The following is a 19,474-nucleotide window of genomic DNA, read 5'->3' on the forward strand; positions in this document are numbered from 1 at the left end:
CATAATGAAGGTTTGTGATCCAACTGTTGTAAATTATTTCAACATAGCTCATGTCCCTCCTGTGAGCGGTGTATGGAATGGGGTGACATGACACAAAGCGTGCTTTGGCGTTTTGGCATTCTCTTCTTTTCGGCTAATTTCCATTACCAAACCCACTATTTGTTTACACACCTTCAAAGTACCCGGATGTATAACTTCCCCCTGCCAACAGTACCCGGATGTGTCAGTCCTGCCACTAAAGTACCTGTATATGTTTCCCTACTGCCTTCCAGGTGCTCTTGAGCTTCTCACATTTTGCGTGGCTCTGTGTTCAACTCCATTACGGTAAATGTGCTCCGCTCGGTGCTTCTTGGTTCGGTTTGGACACAGACGGCTCACACACACACATACACACACACCCCCACACACACTCCTCCACTCGCAGGATGACGCGGAACATTAACCCTCGTCCATAAAAAGCGGCCAACCATGCGACCACCGCCTCCCCAGGATTGCTCTGCACGTCTACCCGACTCGCGCGGAAGCTAAGAAGCGAGTTTTCCCGATTTATTTCCGATTTTAGCCTTCCAGTGAGTCTGCTTCTTTTTTTTTTTTTTTTCACCCACAAGGGGGGTGTGGCGTCTATCCCAACCGGTAAGCTTGTTTTAAGCCTTTGTCGACACCGAGTGAAACAGAGAAACGCCGGCCGAGGGAAAGCGTCGTCCCTGTGGGTCTCATCCTCGCCGAACACACGGGGGAGAAGGAGGAGCAGGAGGAGGAGGAGGAGGAGGAGGAAAGGGACTGAAATCTGTCAACAGTAGACGGCGTGAAGATGACGATGTCCGTCCCGGAGAGGAAATCGGGATCGGAGGGGAAGGAGGAGGAGAGCGAGGATGAGAGCGAGATCCTGGAGGAAAGCCCTTGTGGACGATGGCAGAAGCGCAAAGAGCAGGTTGGTTGTTAGGGGGGATTAAATGTGTTCTTTTTGTGTGCGGCGGGGCGTCCCGCCATCCCGCCGCAAACCACGATCCCCACTAGACACTTCATTAGGTACCCCTGCACTGTCTCAACACAACATTTCGGCTCAAGACTTTTGAGTGGCACTGTCAGCGTTTGTAACTGAACAATGTTGGCAATCGTGGTTGGAGTTTGTAACATTGTCTACAGTGTCTTTCTTAGAAACTCTAAATTGGCGTCATTGCTCGCTACAACGCGATTCACTTTGTAGAACATGAGGTGGCGCCCCCCAGTGGACAAAATTATTACCTGCACTGCACATGCATATAGTATTGGTGTTATGCATAAAGCTTTAAAATATGTGGTAAATGGCGCTGCTTGGCGGAATTTGTCTGTGGTGGGGGTGGTCTGGAATGTCACCCCCGCGACAAATGAGGGATTACTGTACATTAAATTTATGACTCAAACATCTCTTTTTAGGGGGTGGTTCCAGGACTAAATATTTTTTTCAAATGAAAACACATATTTGAAGTCCATAGAAGACAAAGTTGTCAGTGTTTACGAAAACATGCACGCTAAGTTTATTTCCAACTGGAAATTGCCTTCGATGTTTACAAAAATGCAGTTCATTCGTTGAAGACTCGTAATTGTCTTCAGCGTTCACCAAACCACGTACTCTCAGTTTGCTCGTGATTCGATATTGTTTTGGAGGTTTACGAAAACATGCACGCTAACTTCATGTACGACTTGAAGTTGTGTTCGATGTTTACAAAAACATGTAGGTTAAGTTTGTTTACGACTCGCAATTGTCTTCGATATTGACATAAAAACTTATTTGGTTTGTTTAAAGCGCCATTGCCGTGCTAACTAGCTTGCTAACTTTTTTGGGGTGGTTTTAGAAGTCAGATCGGAAGGGGAAAAAAAAGCCTATACACGCGAGAATATGACTAAGCAAACAGGTCCTTTAAATGACAACGAGTTTGATTATCAGACAGCAAGCCTTGACGGCCTTGCACGACTCGGCGATTGCGCGTCGGGCGGGGGGGGGGTGGGGCCGCAGTCGCTAGCGACTTGTGATAAAGCCAAGACTTTCAACGCGAAGGTTATCTCTGGCTCACATTCTTCCGACCTCGCGCATCCACGCCAGAAAGGACGCTCGGCCTTTCGCAACCCCACCCGAGCGTTGTTCCACCCATTGATTACCTAACTTTAGTGCTTCCACTAACCCCCGCTGCTGAGAGCACCAGCCAGCTATCGATGAGAGTTGTACGCATAAAGTCTTTGATGTTGATGAAAACACGGATTTGTTTCTGAAACCCCTTCAGTTGAATTGTCTTAACATTTGAATGCATTAGGTTCATTGCAAACTCCAGAAAAGATATGTTAGGTGACTCGAATCGTGTACGAAAATGATTGCGCCGCATGAATTCTGCCTAGCAACAAGTGACAAGCTTGTCGTACATGCACTTGATCATGTCAAGCAAGCTCCCTTGAGCGTCTCGGTGTAGCTCACATGCTGTGTAAATAAGTCAGTGTGTCAAAGTTCGCAAAGCACGCCGCTTGATTTGGTATCGAGCTCGCTCAGGCGTTTAAATAAACACGTGGTCACGCGCTTCGGTGCCCTCCGCTGGCTCAGTCCTCCTCCAGTCCTTCTATTAAAGTAGTCAAAAGCAAGTCTCGGCTTTAACCTTTCCATGCAAAGTGGTCACCACAGTGGACGGCTATTTAAAAGTTGCTTTCGCCTATATTAATGAATCTAAAAAATATATGTATATTTTAAATAATAACATTAAATCATAAGTAATGCATGAAAGGGTTAAAAATATATTTTAAAACTTAGATTAATTAATATAGGCAAAAGCAACTTTTAAATAGCTGTCCACTGTAGTGACCACAATGCATGAAAGGGTTAATGTAGCCACACAGGAAATCAAGCACGGTTGAGTCACCTGAATCTTCTGGAATGGCGACATTTGCTAAAGTGACTCACAAAATGTGTCCAAATCGGATTTTGTCTTCATACTTTTTTATGCGTTAGCATTTGAGCAACGGTTATTTGAAGACTCCGTTTTGTTGAGTTCAAAGTTTCAGGTGACTCTACAAGGCAAGCCCAGCTCACAATAAATCTTTCGCAAGGGCGTTAAAGACTTGCAACAGAACCATTTCAAATGTCTGTGGATTCTCGTTTAATTTACATTATAAAGCGAACGCATATGCCGTAAAGTGCTATTGTGTGGATGCGTTTTTTTTTTTTTTTTATAGCCAACCAGTCAACGCTACTCTTTCATTGGGGGATTGAGGTGACAAATGACTTTGAGCTTCACGGCTTTACCGACGACCCATTTATGAATGGTTTAACAGCACAATGTGCTTGTGTGTGTGTTGACATGCGCCTTTATTAGGGCCTGACTAGATTAGATAAGATCTAGCATATCTGTGTGTTTTCTGGAGACGGACACGACAACTGTTTGCACGGCAGATACTCCAGGACTCCTCCCCCTAAAGGCAAATTAGTCAATGGATTGATGAGATGAATGAGATCATGAACGTACATGCTAATAGAAGTAGTCAGTAACATCAGGCCGAGAAGTGAAACATTTGAATGTGTTTGTATTCTGAATGCTATTGAGGTGTTGTTTCTGTAGTTTCAGCCTGACATTTTCCACATGGACGTTTGTGCTGGTCTCCGTGGGGAATGTGTCAGTGCCGTGGCGTGTTCAAAACAAATAATAGATCAACAAGCGGCCAGGAGGCGCAGTTTATTAATAGAAGTTGGTGATATGTGTCAGTTTGCAGTATCAAAGAAACATGTGATCTCGACCCGTCATGTGAGATCGAGGGGTTCATGTGGACACGCGCATGCTAATGTTAGCTTAGCATTTTCCTCTGCCTTAACTCTGCTTAGTGGTATGTTTACTATTTACCGTTGACTATTTCCGGGCCCTGGTCGAGCAGATTTGTTATCTGTCATTTGTCATTTTCGCATGGTCTAGAAATCATCAAAATAAACACACGAGCTAATGCTAGCTTAAAGTTTGGCTCCGCATACTCCGTTATGTGTCAACAGTGTGCATTCTCTAACGTTTATGCTGCGAAATACTGCACTCTTTTTCCGCACAGATAAAGAGCTAGCTCGTAAACAGCTTAGCGATAATGTCAATTGCGGGAAGATCATAGCACTTAACATGTGTGCTACCAATTAATATTCAATGGAGTACCTCGAGGTTGCAGTTTTTCCATGTACCCTGCCACCACAGGGTGTATTTGCCTGGCGTCTGGGGACTGCTGCGGTGTGCCATGTTGCATAATAGCCCTCAAGTAAATAACTTGCTTATTTTTTAGTTATTTTATCCGGATGTTTTCACCCATGTCCACTTTGAGGTAATTTGATTGATCCGCTTTAATGCAGAGCTCCCAGGCTTGAAGTTTTAAACGATTACATGATGAAAATGGGGCGGAACCTTCCGGCGTGGACGAGTTGCGCATTAGCGTCTCATGACTGATGCAGACTCAAACGCAGTCAGCAGCTGCAGTCAAGTTGAGATGAATGCACTCTAATGCCCTTTTAGAGCCGCTGTTTGGCTTCAGAAAGAATGCATCGCGGGTGGGGCTATGGTCAATAGTAAGAACTTTTTGACTTGGACCAGGTGCTCTTGCGCAGTCCTTGCCCTAAAAGAGCATGCTTTCTTCAATGTTACACAAACCCTCCCTCGGACCCTGCAAGGCACAAATAAGATTATAACTGTCAATAAAAAGGGGGATACGGTTTGAAGTGTTGTTGTATTCCTTTGCATTGCACCGTCTTTATCTTAAACCTTTGAGAGTAAACGTGGCTATCTTAGCAGCCGCATCATGCTACATACACAAATGTGACACAGTGGCGTTCAGGCTTCTGATATGCTTTGTTACTGATAGCTTTATCGTTTAGTACATACTAAAGCTTGGCGAATCCAAACTGTTACAAAGCTAGCAGCTAAACTAGCATTTCAGCTCACTACAAGGGCTTCTACAGGCTAATGACGCACATGTTGCCTAACTACTAGTCTGCTATGGATCATGCTAGTTTCACACAGCTAAACCAGCAGCTAAACTAGGCTTTTTGTGTACTACTAGTGTTTTATTGGTTACAAACAGATAAAGTCAAGGCTAACAACTGGCATGTTAGCTAACTACTTGCCTGCTAAAGCTCCATGCTAGTTAGATGCAGCTCAGCCAGCAGCTAAATTAGCCTAGCATCTAACTACTAATGTTAGATGCATGCAATTCATGCAAGTTAAAGCTAAAGCTGATTAGCAACTCAGCTAACTAATAGTGTGCCAAGGTTCTATAGAAGAAGCCGGACGCCGGCAATGAAAAGCAAAGTCATTTTAATCACAGTTCTCAGATGTTCATCAGATAAGAAAACCAATTTCCACAAGACCTAAAATGCACCAACGTGTAGCTTGCGCAATGCGCATAAAATGTTCACATGAAGCCGTTACCCTGGGATGAAATCATCAAATTGTGCGACGCGAGCGGAAATTGTGGTTTTGCTTGCCGTAAATCAGACTTTGGCTATGTTGTTGGCTCAATGTGATGAAAGCTTCTCGCGCGCAGCCATCAATCAGGACGATAGTGTAACGTGCATTACTTATCGCCTTCAGTCTTTCGTTTTGTTTATACAGACAGGCATTGTTCTGGAAGAACAGTGGTCGCTCTCAGAGTGCCCATTTGGACTTGTGAAACTGGTCTCCTCACCCACCTATCTGCCATTATGTTCGCATTCAGCTCCAATTAATTTTATTCCCAGCCCATCTCAATGATGCAATGAAGACATCGTAGTGTTGTTGCATTCATTATGCCCGGGAAGTGCTGAAACTTGTCCGGGAAGTAGTCAATAGTCGGTCGGGATTGACTGCGGCAGCTCCGTCTCGTCTCTGGAGAGGATAAGCGCGATAAACCTCTTAGGCGGCACATCGGCTTTGTGATATCTATGGAGAGAAATGCCACTTCACAGCAAATTTGAACATTATATTTGTCCCTTTTTTTTCATACTTATCCCAAACACTTTTTTTCTAAAGATAAGCAAAAAAAAAAAAAAGCTTCATCAGTATGCAAGATAAATACGAGCTCTCAAGTGATTGTAATCATATCTTCGCCACATGGGGCCGTCCTAACGGTCTCCGTTAATTGACGCGTGTAAACAAAACAGCGCTTTCTCCTGCTCCACTGTTTGTACTTCCACTCATGTAACCAACGCTCCTTCTGAATGTGGCAACTGTGCTGGGCCAATTTAGTCACCCCTTTTGTTTTGTTTTTCTCTTTGCTGGAAAGCTGCACTGCAGTAAAGGCTGCCATGCCACGGGAAAGACACACTCTTTGTCTTTTTAAGATTTTTTTTTTTATTTTCAAATGCAGTCTGGCTCCAAGAACTCCAAGAGCAGTCGATTGCGTAAGTGCGCCAGTTTAGGCAAGAAAAACAAAAACAGGGCTGCTTGTTTTCCCAGGAACATGGAAACTGCTGGCTAAAAAAAAGGCCAATCAGAAAAGCGGCCGTCCTTCTCTCACCGCATTGTGCAGGGAGCGGCAGTTCATAAACTGCTAACAGGGGGAAAGTGATGGTAATGAAACCAAAGTACCTTTCACACAGACAGAACAGTGACAGGGCTGCTCCGTTTATGTTAAACTCACAGTTGTTTGAAGGTTTCTTAATTACCGTAACATCTATGCTAATTTACGTGATCTGCTCTAAGATGTTTCACGTTAAGCTAGCAGACTTCCGTTAAGCTAGCACACTTCCGTTTGATGAAATTATACGCTTTGGGTGAACATTTTTGTTTTGAAATACATATATCGTGTTTAATTCTCTTGTGTTTTATGTCAGTTTTACAGTAAACCTTAACCGGGAGTGACAAAACAGCTTTGCTTTGCGATTCCTCAGAAGGTGAGAAATTCACAGGTTGCTGTCGTTCCCCCATTCCGTGTCAGTGTCTTTCACACAAAACAGTTCCTTGGCCTACAATCAAGGGCACCAATCTGTTGGCAAATAAGTAAGCAAACACCAGGGCTCGGTCTATTAGTGGAAGTAGAAGGGTGTGACTAGCACGCGGCGTTCCATATGAGCGATAACAGGGTTAGAACGTTTCATATGTGATTATAGTCGGGAAAATGATTACAGTTATCAGTATTATTATGACATATAAAAAGAAAAAATATTGGAGAGAGAAAAATAGATCAGATTACCTAAAAATACACAAATATTAGAGGATAGAAATGTTAGACCACAAGTAGAAAATTATAAGAATATATAGAATATACAGAAAAAAAAATCAAAATAAAAGCATTTAAAAATGTATTTTAGGCAAAGAAAAAGAAAAATATTAGTGTAAAAAAAAAAAAGGGAAAAAATCATATTCCACAAAAAATTTGCAAAAATTAGAAGAATAAAAATACTACACTGAAGCGAGAAAATTGTTAGAATGCAAAAAAGCTTAATTAGTAAAAAAAAATAATAAATAAGAGTCAACTTAGAGAATGAAAAATAAATACATTTAGAGAAAAAACCAAAAGGGAGAATTACACAAATAATACACAAGAACAAAATTAAAAATAGTACCGGTATATTCCATCCATCCATTATCCATTTTTCCCACGACCTCTGAACTTTGAGGCAGACGTGCCACCGTCGACCACTGTGCCGCTACCGGTATATAGAATTTTAGATTTTTTTTTTTTTTTTAAATTGAGAGTAAAAAGAAAAAAAATGTTAGAAAAAGAAAAATATTAGAAAAAAAAAAGCAACACCAAAATAAAACGTTACACAAAATCACATTCTTATAAAAAGTCATCGTTTTCCCCTTTTTTCTTTATACGATTTGCAACTTCTTTCATCACAGGTATAATTTTTTTTCCTGTTCTGGTATATAACGTGGGCTTCAGTTCAGAAAGACTTCACCCGCCGCAAAATGCTGCTGAACCTGCTTTTCCGGACTTAAAAAAAACGTGTGAATTGAGGTGAAGTTGATCCATGTCTGCCTGTGCGCCTCCGTCCTGCAGGCAGATGGCAGATAAAAGCTGCCAAAGGGTGAAATTCCTTACGTAATACTCGCCACTCGCAATGCTCGTCACGTCCCGGCCGGTTCGGGCGACTCTCCCGCACCGGCAGGCCTCGTAAATCCGCAGCATTGTCGCGGCCGCCATTGTGGCTGGTTTTCATTATGGCCGACTTGCCAGCGTCAAGGTCTCCTTGAGGAAATCAAAACGTGTGATGTGATGTGATAACACGCCTGCTTGTGCCGTCTGTGACCTTGGCCAAAAGTCATTGTTTGGCCCTTTTTTTTTTCTTTTTTAAACCAACTATTATGTTGCAATCGCATATCAACCCATTGAAAGATCAAAAATACGTATTTTCAAAGAGATTTATTAAAGAGAAAGGCCAAAGGCCACCACGCCGAATGCACACACTCACTCGCTCTCTCTGAGATTGGCTTCGAGCTGGCCATGTGACGTCTTTGGGCGAGAGACAGCTAGCCAGACAGACAGAGAGCGAGAGGGCGAGCGAGCGAGAGGGCGATGGAGGCGAAGGTCAGCAGACGGTCAGTGGCTCAGGCCGCTGGCACCGGCGGGATACGAGGAGGAGGCGGGTGGCGAGCCGTGACAGCTCTGTCCGTCTTCATCCCCTCGTCATCTCGTCACTACGACGAGTCCACTCGGCTTTTAATCGCCGTTGATGTGGATTGATTGATTGCCTTCAGCGTCCGGATTTGATATTCCAAGCCGTAAATTGAAGAACAAAATGGCTATTTAAAAAAAAAAAAAAAAAATATTAAAAATGGGCCCCCTATGCTAGTTGTCCTTAGCACGGTATCTACTATGCTTTTCTCTTATACGCTTTTTTTCCGTTATTTTCAAAACTAGGTATAACCAAGATTCCAGTACCGTACGGCTGGCATAAACTGCAAAATATGAATCGTCATTGTAATAATTGCATATAATGTCACAAAGACGTGCTTCGTAAATGTTATGACTTTTTTCGGAATGCTACAACTTTTATGTTCGGACTATTCACGTAATCGTACACTGTTATTCTCGCAACATTACGATTTATCGCTCCGTTACTGCTTTTTCTGGCAATTTATTTTCTCAGTGTTACAACTGTTTTTTCACGTTTGACTTGTGCTGCTACGACTTTTTCTGGTAATGTTACCGTTTTTTTTCCCAACTTTGAATACGTTACGACTTATCTCGTAATGCTACTGCTACTGCTTTTCCCTGTAAATGTTATTATGTCTTAAGTAATGTTACGATTGACTTAATTTGATGACTTCGTTCCCACAATGTTACGACTTTATTCTCAGAATGTTATAACTTATAACGCTATTCATTTTCTCGTACATCTTGTAATTTTACAAGTTCATTCCAGCAATTTGATGTCGTTATTCTCGAAAATATTGCTGGTCTTTCCTCACGATGTAAGTTGTAATGTTCATTTAATTATTATGAATGACGACGTTTTTCTCGCAGCGTTACAGCTTTATCCTCCGATAAATCGCAAACCTTGCGGCCTGTCTGGCGACGCTTTGAAATATTGATGCGCCGCGGCCCGCGGTGATGCAAACGAGCGGCCGCCCAAGCTCACCGTGACAAAGAGCTGCTTTCATTGATCGCCGTGACAACCGCACACTTCATCCGTCCGACAAAAGTATGTGCGACAAAAGGCTGATTGGCCTCCGGAAAGCCGTTTGTCGTCGCACTCACTCGTGCTTGCGTGACGCCGTTTTCCATGTCCAAATTCAATCTGCTGTCAGATTTTCGCCGCTGCGGTCGACTTTTTCCTCAGTCGATTGTGCAATAACCACCGTGTTGGTATTTAATCAGCACCTAAGCCCCCACCTTGGGATATTTTGCTTCTTTTTGCAAGAAATTTAGAAAATGCAAACTCTGACTTTATAATTCCAATTTTTACTGTCATCGCTTAGTGTAATACGAAAAAATCTGATGAATATCATGATCAATATATCAAAAAATAATATTATTCAAGTTCTAGGGATGTTCAGTACCACTTTTTTTTCAGACCGACAACAGCACGAGCAGTCACTCTTTGAGTACTCACCGATACCGAGTACCGATACCTCGAGTACTTTGGATATATAAAATTTCATTCAAGACAATGACAACATTCTCTTATAACATAAATGATTTGATGCGTCTAACATCTGGAGTATAGCGCCAACTAGTGCTGAGGAGGACTTACTCGATGTCAGATTTTAAGTATCGCTGGCTGGTATCGGCTGCCTCCACGAGTACTGTTACCTTAAAATAAGGCTGGTATTGGGACAAACAAAACCCAACAGAGGGTTAAATTACTTTTTCCTCGCCTGATCTGTCACTTTAAGGGCGCTTGCTTGAAATTCGAACAGCCTTTCTACTACTCGTCAGCGTTTTGTAACAGCTGCCAAACAGAGGAAATAAATAAACAGACACTTCAAGAACACGCTGACATTCCAGGTCGCGCAAACTCAAGCTGGATTTTCGAGTCGTTTCAAGCTCCGCAGCTCTCTCTTTTTTTTTTTTTTTTTTCCTTCGGGCCCAGAGTGCTGCACCTAATTTGCATGAAAAGATTGTGGTTTAGTCAGCGAAATCTATGAAAAGAGACCCGAGGCTAAAAATGAGCTGTGACAAGCGATAATTTCCTTTTGGAGCGGCGGTGGTGATACACTTTTTGAAATTTGTATTTACATTCTAGGGATGTTCAATACCACCTCTACCGATACCAAGTACCGATACTTCTAGTATTTTCGATAGATAAAATCGAATTGAACCCAATGACCAAAAAAATGTGAACCGACCTTTCTTCCTGACGCAGATGATGAGTCGTCGGAACACAATTGTGTGTTTATAACAAGAACCCGGTGCCTCGAAAAGCCTTCCAGCGCCTCCCTTGCACCAGCCAATCAGTGAACAGGAGCCCAGGTGCTTGTTTACCAGTCTTATTCTAGCGTGACCGTGCAACCGAACCCCTCGGCCGCAGCTCCGCCACCGAGTGTTTCTCAACAGGAGTCGGTCGGCCCTGGCGGCCTGTCAAGGGACGCCGATTTTCTTTGACCCCGTAACCTTTCCCTAACCCTGCTGGGAAACGTAAAAGCTCCTTGGTGGAGCTAATGAGGGACTTAAAAGCAGATTTTGCCGCTGGTCTCGGTCTGCCGGTTCGGGCCCCGGGCCCAACAACGGTCCCCCTGTGGAGCTGCAAACTGAAAGCCGTTTCATGTCCGCGCGTGTGCTGCGGTGACGTCGTCTCGATGGCCCAGCTCGTGGCCGTCTATCAATGGCTAGCATTTAGCGCTAGCGGCGGGACTAGGGGAGGCAGACGTCAGAATAATTTATCGCCACTCTTGCCTGGAGCGCGGCGGGCAGTCATTTTGATTGAGATGATGATTGAGGAGCACCAGGTTGTTGAAATTATACAAGTGAGGTTTTTTTTTTTTTTTTTTTTTTTGTGGGCTCCAAAGGTAGCATTGTTGACTTTGTGGCGTGCGGCGGCCTGTGATTGGTTGATTGAAATCTGCCTGCCTTCCTGTGTGTAAGTGAAAATGCCTGCTTGGGATTGTGTTTTTTTGATGATTTTCCCGTCATTTTTATTTCTTTTGATACACGACATTCCAATCGGCGGGAATGGATTATATGCAGCTTCAGAGCTAAATAGCGTCGCTACTTGGCTCTTTCAGGGCTCATCTTAAAGGATGTTTGCGGTCTGCGGTTGTATTTTAATTTCAGCCAAGAGATTTATAGTGCGTGAAATGAGTCGGTTTTAATGGTGGGCATGTGTGGGTTATTATCGCCTGTCCGCCAGTTATCGTTTTAATATGGCCTGCGACTTCCCAATTTTGTCAGCGATCAGCTTTGCGAACCACTAGGGGGCAGTCTATTTCCTGAGATGAGAGCGTGTGCTGTAATAATAAAACGTTATTGATTTTTTTGTTGTTTTTGTTTTTTGTTTCTTGGCCCGTTGCAGGTGAGCCAAGGCAATGTGCCGGGCGTGGAAAGCGCCTCCCTGGCCATGGATACGGAAGAAGGGGTGGAGGTGGTGTGGAACGAGGTGCTTTTCTCCGACAAGAAGGTCTTCAAAGCTCAGGAGGTACGCAGAGTTGGAATAACATTTTATTTTTGTAACTCTACGGATGTCGACTTTTTTTTTTTTTTTCTCAGCCTCACTTGAACCTTTTTTCCGGCGTAATTCACGTCACTTTGGCCCACATTTATTTGTATAGGATCGTGTTAATTTTATCGGAAAAATACAACCTGTGATTTTGCAGCTCTTTTTTTTTTTCTCGCAATGTTACTAGTGTGTATGGTTTTATCCTTGAAAATGTATTCTCAAAACATGATAGTTTTTCACCAATATATGACTTTATTTCAAAATATAATTTCTTTTTCAACTTTTTTCAGACCGTTCCGCGCAACTCTACGGCTTTATTCTCATAACTCTACAAACGCATTCTCATAACATTACGGCATTTTTCTTGGGGAAAAAAAAAAAGTATTTACTCTCTGAATATTGAAACTTTTTTCCTCATGCCGTGATGACCTTTCTCACAACTTTGCAACCATTCTTGTAATTTTACAACTTTGTGACGTTGCCGTTATAACATTTTGCTGCAACACTATTCTTGTGGTTAGAACTTTATCGTCATTACGTCAGCGTTTGCCTGCAGTGTTACAAAAACGTTTTCTTTTTAATTACATGCAGCATTTATACTGACAACTTTGCGGCCGTTGTCACAACTTTACCACATTTCGCAATTGTCGTAAACATTTTTTCCCGTTTTGTTGGTGCGGCGTAGGAGAAGATCAAGGAGATGTTTGAGAACCTGATGCAGGTGGAGCACCCCAACATTGTCAAGTTCCACAAATACTGGCTTGACATGAAGGAAAGTCAGGCTCGGGTATGCTTATCATTTTTCTCTTTTCTGTTTATTGATATAAGGTATAAGTGCCTCAGGTGCATACGTTACCGCCACCCGCAGGTCATCTTCATCACGGAATACATGTCGTCGGGCAGCCTCAAGCAGTTTCTCAAGAAGACCAAGAAGAACCACAAGACTATGAATGTGAAGGTTGTTATTTCTCTGTCTTGAATTCCCAGTGTGTCTTTTTCTGCTGCCCAGCCATAACTTAAATCCACATTTTCAAACAGGATTAGCTGTTATGTAACGCGTGGCAGGCAGCCCAGCACTTCAACCTGCTTCAGCCACCCCCCCCCCCCCCTTCCCCCGTGAAACGTCCGTCGCAATAAAACCGACTCATCAATATTGTGTATCTGATGAAAAATGGTGTATTTCAGGCATGGAAAAGGTGGTGCACGCAGATCCTCTCCGCCCTCAGGTACGGGAGGATCACGTTTCCTCGTTTCTATGGCCGTGCTGCAGCATCGGCTCTTTTATTTAAGTACGTTATTATTATATCCCCCCCCCCCCCCCCCATCCCCCACAGTTATCTGCACTCGTGCGATCCGCCCATCATCCACGGCAACCTGACGTGTGACACCATCTTCATCCAGCACAACGGACTCATCAAGATTGGCTCAGGTCTGACCCCCGCAGGGCGTTCGGTGCCACTGCAGAAAGATAATTGACGCTCTTTTGTGATCTTCTCCCCCGCAGTGTGGCATCGGCTCTTTGTTAACGGTAAGAAACGGAGACCATTTATCTCGGAGGTTGTATTCGGTCTCATCCCGTTTTTCTCCCCTTGCCAGTATTTCCGGATGCCAACGTCCAGGGCAAAGGGAGACAACACCGCGACGAGCAGAGGAATCTTCATTTTTTTGCACCAGAATATGGAAGTAGGTTTTGTCTAATTTTGAGATGACTATTTAGCCTTTTGATTTAAATGTGAATTGCGTTCCCACCTGGTATGAACTACTTTGTATTTTGCAACCTCAAGCTGGTCAGTGGCCTCCACACAAAAAAAAATATGAATAATTTGGACACAATTTGCACAGTTAAAAATGTCTTTAAATTAAAAAAAAGTATTGGTCAAATAAATCATAAAAATGTTTTAGGGGTAACCTATTAACATGAATTATTTGATCGTATGTGTACGTAAATAATACAAATAATATTCATATATATACTGCATTATATTGAGATAAAATATAAATATTAAATATGAACACGTGTGTCAGTTTTAAAAGGTAAATATTAAGATTACAAAAATGTAAATGTAAGATATGATAATTGGATATAAGTTGTATTTGTATTTGATATATAAAAACAAACACTGTGCCGGAATAAAATAGTATTGTATAGACCGTAAACAAATATCACAATGAAGAAATGAAAAATGTCAAAAAAAAATAAAATGTAGTAGAATATAACATAAGATATAAATTGTACGTACTTATAAATAAATAAATAAATAAATCCATCCAAGAAATCTATTCCTGTATTACATAACATATTTAAATAACATCTAAATATTAGATAGAATTACATTTTATGTGTATATGAATATATAAAAATACACAGTACAGGCAAAAAAAAAAAAAATGTTTTAAGTAAAATTTGTATAAAATAACTACATTAAATTTGCTTGGCTTGGCTTGGCTTGTCCTTCACATTTCCCGCATGTCTTCACCCACTCCGCTCACTCCTTCTTTGCCTCGTTTTTTCTTCTCAGCCGGCGAAGACGATTACGCCATCGACATTTTCTCCTTCGGCATCTGCGCCCTGGAGGTGAGAAACCGCTCAGTGTGTGTGTGTGTGCGCGCGCGCATGCACTGTATGTAGGTGTGTGTTGACAGAGGATTTTGTCACCCCTAGATGGCGGTGTTGGAGATCCAGGCCAACGGAGACGCTGCCGTCTCCAAGGAGGCCATCGTCAACGCGGGCCAATCCCTGGAAGACCCTCTCATGAGAGTATGAGCGACATTGCTTACTCGGGTCGTGATTTCTAAAACCACAAAAATGTTGCGTTAGCATTAGCGCATATGCGGATTGCCATGTCAGCAACGAAAATGGATATCGTCTCGACCCGCAGGAGTTCACGCAGTCGTGTTTGCGCCCCGACGCCAAGCTCCGCCCGACCGCCCACGACCTCCTTTTCCACCGCGTCCTCTTCGAGGTGCACTCCCTCAAACTGCTGGCCGCTCACTGTCTCATCAACAACCAGTGTGAGTCCCACTAAAAGGCGACAATTTAGAGGCCAAATTCCCTTTTGAATTGTTTGCTCACGCCGTGCGCATCTGATCAAAGGAAAGCACACATTTCCAGCAAAGTTGTTGGCATGGGTCATTTTGTGCCTGCGTTAGGCCATGTGTCTGCTGCATGTGCCACATGGATGGATCCCAAACACTTAACGCCTAAAAGAATACTTGACTATCATTGAAAATGCGATGTTATTCTTGTATTCTTTGGTCGTTTTTTTGAAGAAAGCACATGACAGGCATTAAAACACCTGGGAACTGTTTTAAAATGTAAAAAAAAAAAAAAAAAATATATATATATATATACATCATAATATAACATTTTTGGCTCCGTAGACTTGCTCCCTGAGAACTGCGTGGAAGAGAGGACCAAGTCCTTTGACCCTAACGCCGTCATGGCAGAGATCAAGCATGAAGACAGGCTCGGAGTTCAGCTAAAGTAAAAAAAAAACCAAAAAAAAAAAAAACATATATATATATATATACAATTTTTAAATCAAGTCTTATTATTAGGTAACTCGTAAATATCACATGCTAAAGCACGCTTGGCTTTTTACATCCGACAGGTACTCCCACGTGTCCCCTTTGGAGCTGGACAAGTTTCTGGAGGACGTCAAGTAAGTAGAAGACTGTTAACGCGGCGCGACGGATTAGTGGAGTTGCTAAGCCGCGTTGTCCGCCAGGAACGGGATTTACCCCTTGATGAACTTCGCATCGTCCCGGCCACATCCCGTCCCTCGCGCCCTCTCCTTGTCTCAGGAGCAGGTGGAGACAGTCAAGACGCCCACGCCGGAGCCCCAAGAGACAGAGAGCAGGAAGGTTAGCCCTCCACATGTCACCGGTGGCATTTTAGAGCTCGGAAAATCGGATTTACGGGCCCAAAGAAATAACCGTTTTAATCCGCCGTCGAATATTATCCGGTTGCTTGCCCGTCACACGTTGACTTGCTACATTTGCAAAGCTGCTCTAAATAAACTAGCGCAAAAAAAAAAATAAAAATTGTGCAGATTGAAAACAAAATGATCTTCAACTTTGTTTTGCCCTCCTCGCATCGTAAACGTAATTGCCCTGTATGTTTCATGTAACACATCATGTGTGTTATTAGGTCATTCAGATGCACTGCAACTTGGAGTCGAATGAGGAAGGGACCAAAACTCATGTGAGTCACGTAGTACATCAGGTACATTCCCGTAAGGTTTTTCTTATCGGGCTCCATCTCACATCCATTCTATCGTGCGTTCCCTTTTTTTTTTTTTTTTTTTTTAAATATGGACTCTTTCCTTTATCTCTACTCCAGCTTTCTTTATTTCTCAAGATGGACGACAAACTTCACCGGCAGCTTAGCTGCGACATCCTTCCAAGTAGGTTTGCCGGTCGGCGTGTCTCGCGGGAGAATGCTGCTATCTCGTTGGCCGGCTGTGTTTAAATGATGTCACGTGCACCTTTCAGCTGACACATCCAAAGACCTTGCTAGCGAACTAGTTCACTACGCCTTCATAAATGAGGTACTGTACGTTTATTTTATAAAATGGACATTTACCAGAGCAGGCTGCTTTTTTTTTTTTGACTGAGATCATGTAGTTGCACAATTGTGCACACCCCCTTATAACTTGGAATGTGGCTGTGTCCAGAATTCATTCAGTCATTCTTTGCAGAGGATAAAGAATACATATACGTTTCTAAGGCAAAGCCCCACACCACTGTATAGTCTGATTGTGTCATAGTTGTACAGTTTATCGGATAAATGTTTAAAGTGCTGTCTGTAAAGCTTATTCCTGTCAGGAGATTATCAAAAGGAAAATGCTTCAAACGAATGATTTTAAAAGCATGATCGTGTTTCTTTTGTCACGAAGGAGGACATCGAGAAGGTGGCCGGGTTCCTGGAGGACGCCATCAAGCGACACCGGGTACGAGCTCTGCCGTCCGGGAGCACGCAGTGAGGGGAAGGCCCGTGACGGATGGCAGTCGGGGGCCCAGGGGCCTTTGAGGGGCCTTTCATGGCCGCACACGGAGGGAGCGGGAGCCTGGATGGCGTCAAAGCAACACCGAGCGATGTTAAGTCAACCACAGAAGGCTCTCAAGGAAGAAATCACGGCGGTGGAAAAAAAGGGAACCGGAGGACCGGGTTGTGTTCGGATCGACTCCCTCCATAGGGCACGTTTGCCTTAACGCGTGTTGGTTCCGTAACGGATGCCACTATTCGCCACATCCGGCCATCTTGTCAAACGAATGTTTTACTACGCGCCATTTTTGCACTCCGGCGTCCACCGCGACAGGCCAATATTTCTTTTTTTTTTTTTTTTTTTTTTTTAGTACCCCATCCATCTTGCGCTGTTAACACTCATTCACTGTGGACTTATTTATTATTGAGAAGCAACGCACAAGGTTGTCATGTTTATTGGCGCCCTCGAATATTTCTCACACTGCGTTTCCCGCGGCCTCTCTTTTTTTAGCCTGAGGTGCTCTTAAGGGCTTTTCCCCTCTCAAAGTGTTCTGAGTGCCAAAGACTTGTTGCAAAGTGCCTGACACGGCAAAAAAACGCGGATGAAATGCAGTTCAGGCGAATTGACTAATTGGGGATGGCCGGAAAAAGTCATTTACCTCAGTGCAGTGCTCCCGTGCTAATCCGTGAATGATTGACGCCCAAGATAAAAAGGTCTAAAATTGCAGAGAGATGCCACAAGATGGTGGAAAAGCACTACTTTCTTGTTCGACATGGCTTTGAGCGCCTCCCCTGATATGAATGTGCAAAGCAACATCAACTTGACTCTTGCTTCTTGTGCGTTGGATGTAAATATCATTTGGAGTCACTGACACACTTGTTACTTCAAATCATGCAGTCCACGTCATCATAAGAATTGTGTCTTTTGCTTTATTTTTCTGTTTCGCCCATTTATTATGTCTTAATTTCATCAAGGAGAATTCATCATCTGTCCAAATTTTGATTTTCTTCTTTTTTAATAGTCATAGAGTTAGTACAGTACCGTTATTATATGCGTAATGTTTATTATTATTATAATCTTAATCGTCTTGTAATCACTGTTTCTTCTTTTCAAGGGTCTTAACATCATTTTTTTTTTATGTCCCGGTGAATGTATATGTATTTTCAGCATCCCCAAAACATCCCCTCAAAAACTCATTCGGTAGTTCCCCCCCTGGAAAGTTAGAAAAAAAAATAGCCTGTGACACCAGTTTCACTGATTAACATCAAATTGGGTCTATCGTAACAGAACGTACGAAAAAGAATCAAGGACCCATGCCTGAAATTAAACAGGAAGTTGTCCATTTTGGTTTGAAGCAGCCATTTTGGATTTGGGCCTGGCAAAGTTAGAAGAAAAGTTTTTTAAAAAAAATCAGCCCCTATCACCAGTTTCACACCCATTGACATGAAATCTGGTGGACATTTCCATCACAGTTGGACGCTCAAAAAAGTCTCAAGGACCCATGGCCATCAGCCATTTTGGACCAATTTTGGGGTTCACGCAAGGGAATCCATACAAATAAGCCCCAATTTGAACCTAATGTAGATGTCAAAGTGGAAAAAAAGGGTTTTGGGGACCCGTTCGGTTTTAATTTCCATTGAGATTCCTGGAGGATGTCGATACTAAGACGTAACATGCAATAGAAGTATTGTAAATTAAATAATTTGCTTGCAGCAAATACATTTTGGGTGGATTTTTTTTTCCAACTACAATTCGACATCAATGTTTGTAAATTGTCTGCTCTTGTTTTGTCTTTGTTTGTTCTATGAATTTCCATTTTGATAACAGACTGCTGTACAGTGACTGCTTTGAGTTTTACTTTTGCAGATGGGAGTCCGGAATCTTCACGGATCTTTACCTTCCATACTGGCTGTGCGGTATATTTTTATGTGGCTTTTAGGCAAGAATTTACTATGGATCCGACTCCAATGTGAAACAGTGCCACTCTTGCTCTTCTACCATCTTGTAAGCTGCATGTCTTAAAAAAGTCTGCAAGCATTCAAAACTGCATTTTGCCATTGTCAATAACAGTTCAGTTCGAGGGGAGCGGGGACTGATTGTGAATGTTTGCATACATGGTACAATAATAATTTAATAATAATAAAAACGGTCATATTGGTCTTATCAGTCAAGGCTATCAGAGGAAACTTGCCTTTGGATGTGCTCTACTTAAGCATTTGTAATACGTATATTGTAGCATTGGTCATTCAATAAATAAACATGTGACATGAGTATTAAGTTTGGAGTTATTTGTATATAAAGGATGTAAGGATGCAAGAATAAAAAAATGATGGTATGATGAAGAAAGGAAGGCCAAAAAGTAGATTTGAGAAGAAAGGAAGAGGTCATGAAGGCAAAAAGAGTGCCAGAGAGAAAA

At 42.7% G+C, this 19,474-nt stretch overlaps 1 protein-coding gene across 2 annotated transcripts; it reads left to right on the top strand.

The window, feature by feature from the left end:
- Positions 1 to 276: 276 nt before the first annotated feature.
- On the top strand, positions 277 to 19,328 carry nrbp2b (nuclear receptor binding protein 2b). Of its 2 annotated transcripts, none has more exons than XM_086020728.1 (18): positions 277 to 931; positions 11,927 to 12,049; positions 12,756 to 12,857; positions 12,939 to 13,028; positions 13,256 to 13,296; positions 13,405 to 13,499; positions 13,575 to 13,598; positions 13,667 to 13,753; positions 14,590 to 14,645; positions 14,733 to 14,828; positions 14,950 to 15,082; positions 15,452 to 15,554; positions 15,682 to 15,732; positions 15,799 to 15,934; positions 16,221 to 16,295; positions 16,413 to 16,476; positions 16,565 to 16,620; positions 16,969 to 19,328. In XM_086020728.1, the coding sequence occupies exons 1-18, from the start codon at positions 812 to 814 to the stop codon at positions 17,053 to 17,055; spliced, it is 1,539 nt and encodes a 512-aa protein (XP_085876854.1). In that variant the 5' UTR covers positions 277 to 811; the 3' UTR covers positions 17,056 to 19,328. The 2 variants fall into 2 exon arrangements, with proteins under 2 accessions (XP_085876854.1, XP_085876855.1); XM_086020729.1 differs by having other exon boundaries at positions 288 to 931; positions 16,221 to 16,274.
- The last annotated feature ends 146 nt before the right edge of the window (positions 19,329 to 19,474 follow it).

Source organism: Filicampus tigris, chromosome 21, assembly GCF_054856515.1.
Source record: "Filicampus tigris isolate MCC_2025a chromosome 21, RoL_Ftig_1.0, whole genome shotgun sequence".
NCBI classification, from domain to species: Eukaryota; Metazoa; Chordata; class Actinopteri; order Syngnathiformes; family Syngnathidae; genus Filicampus; species Filicampus tigris.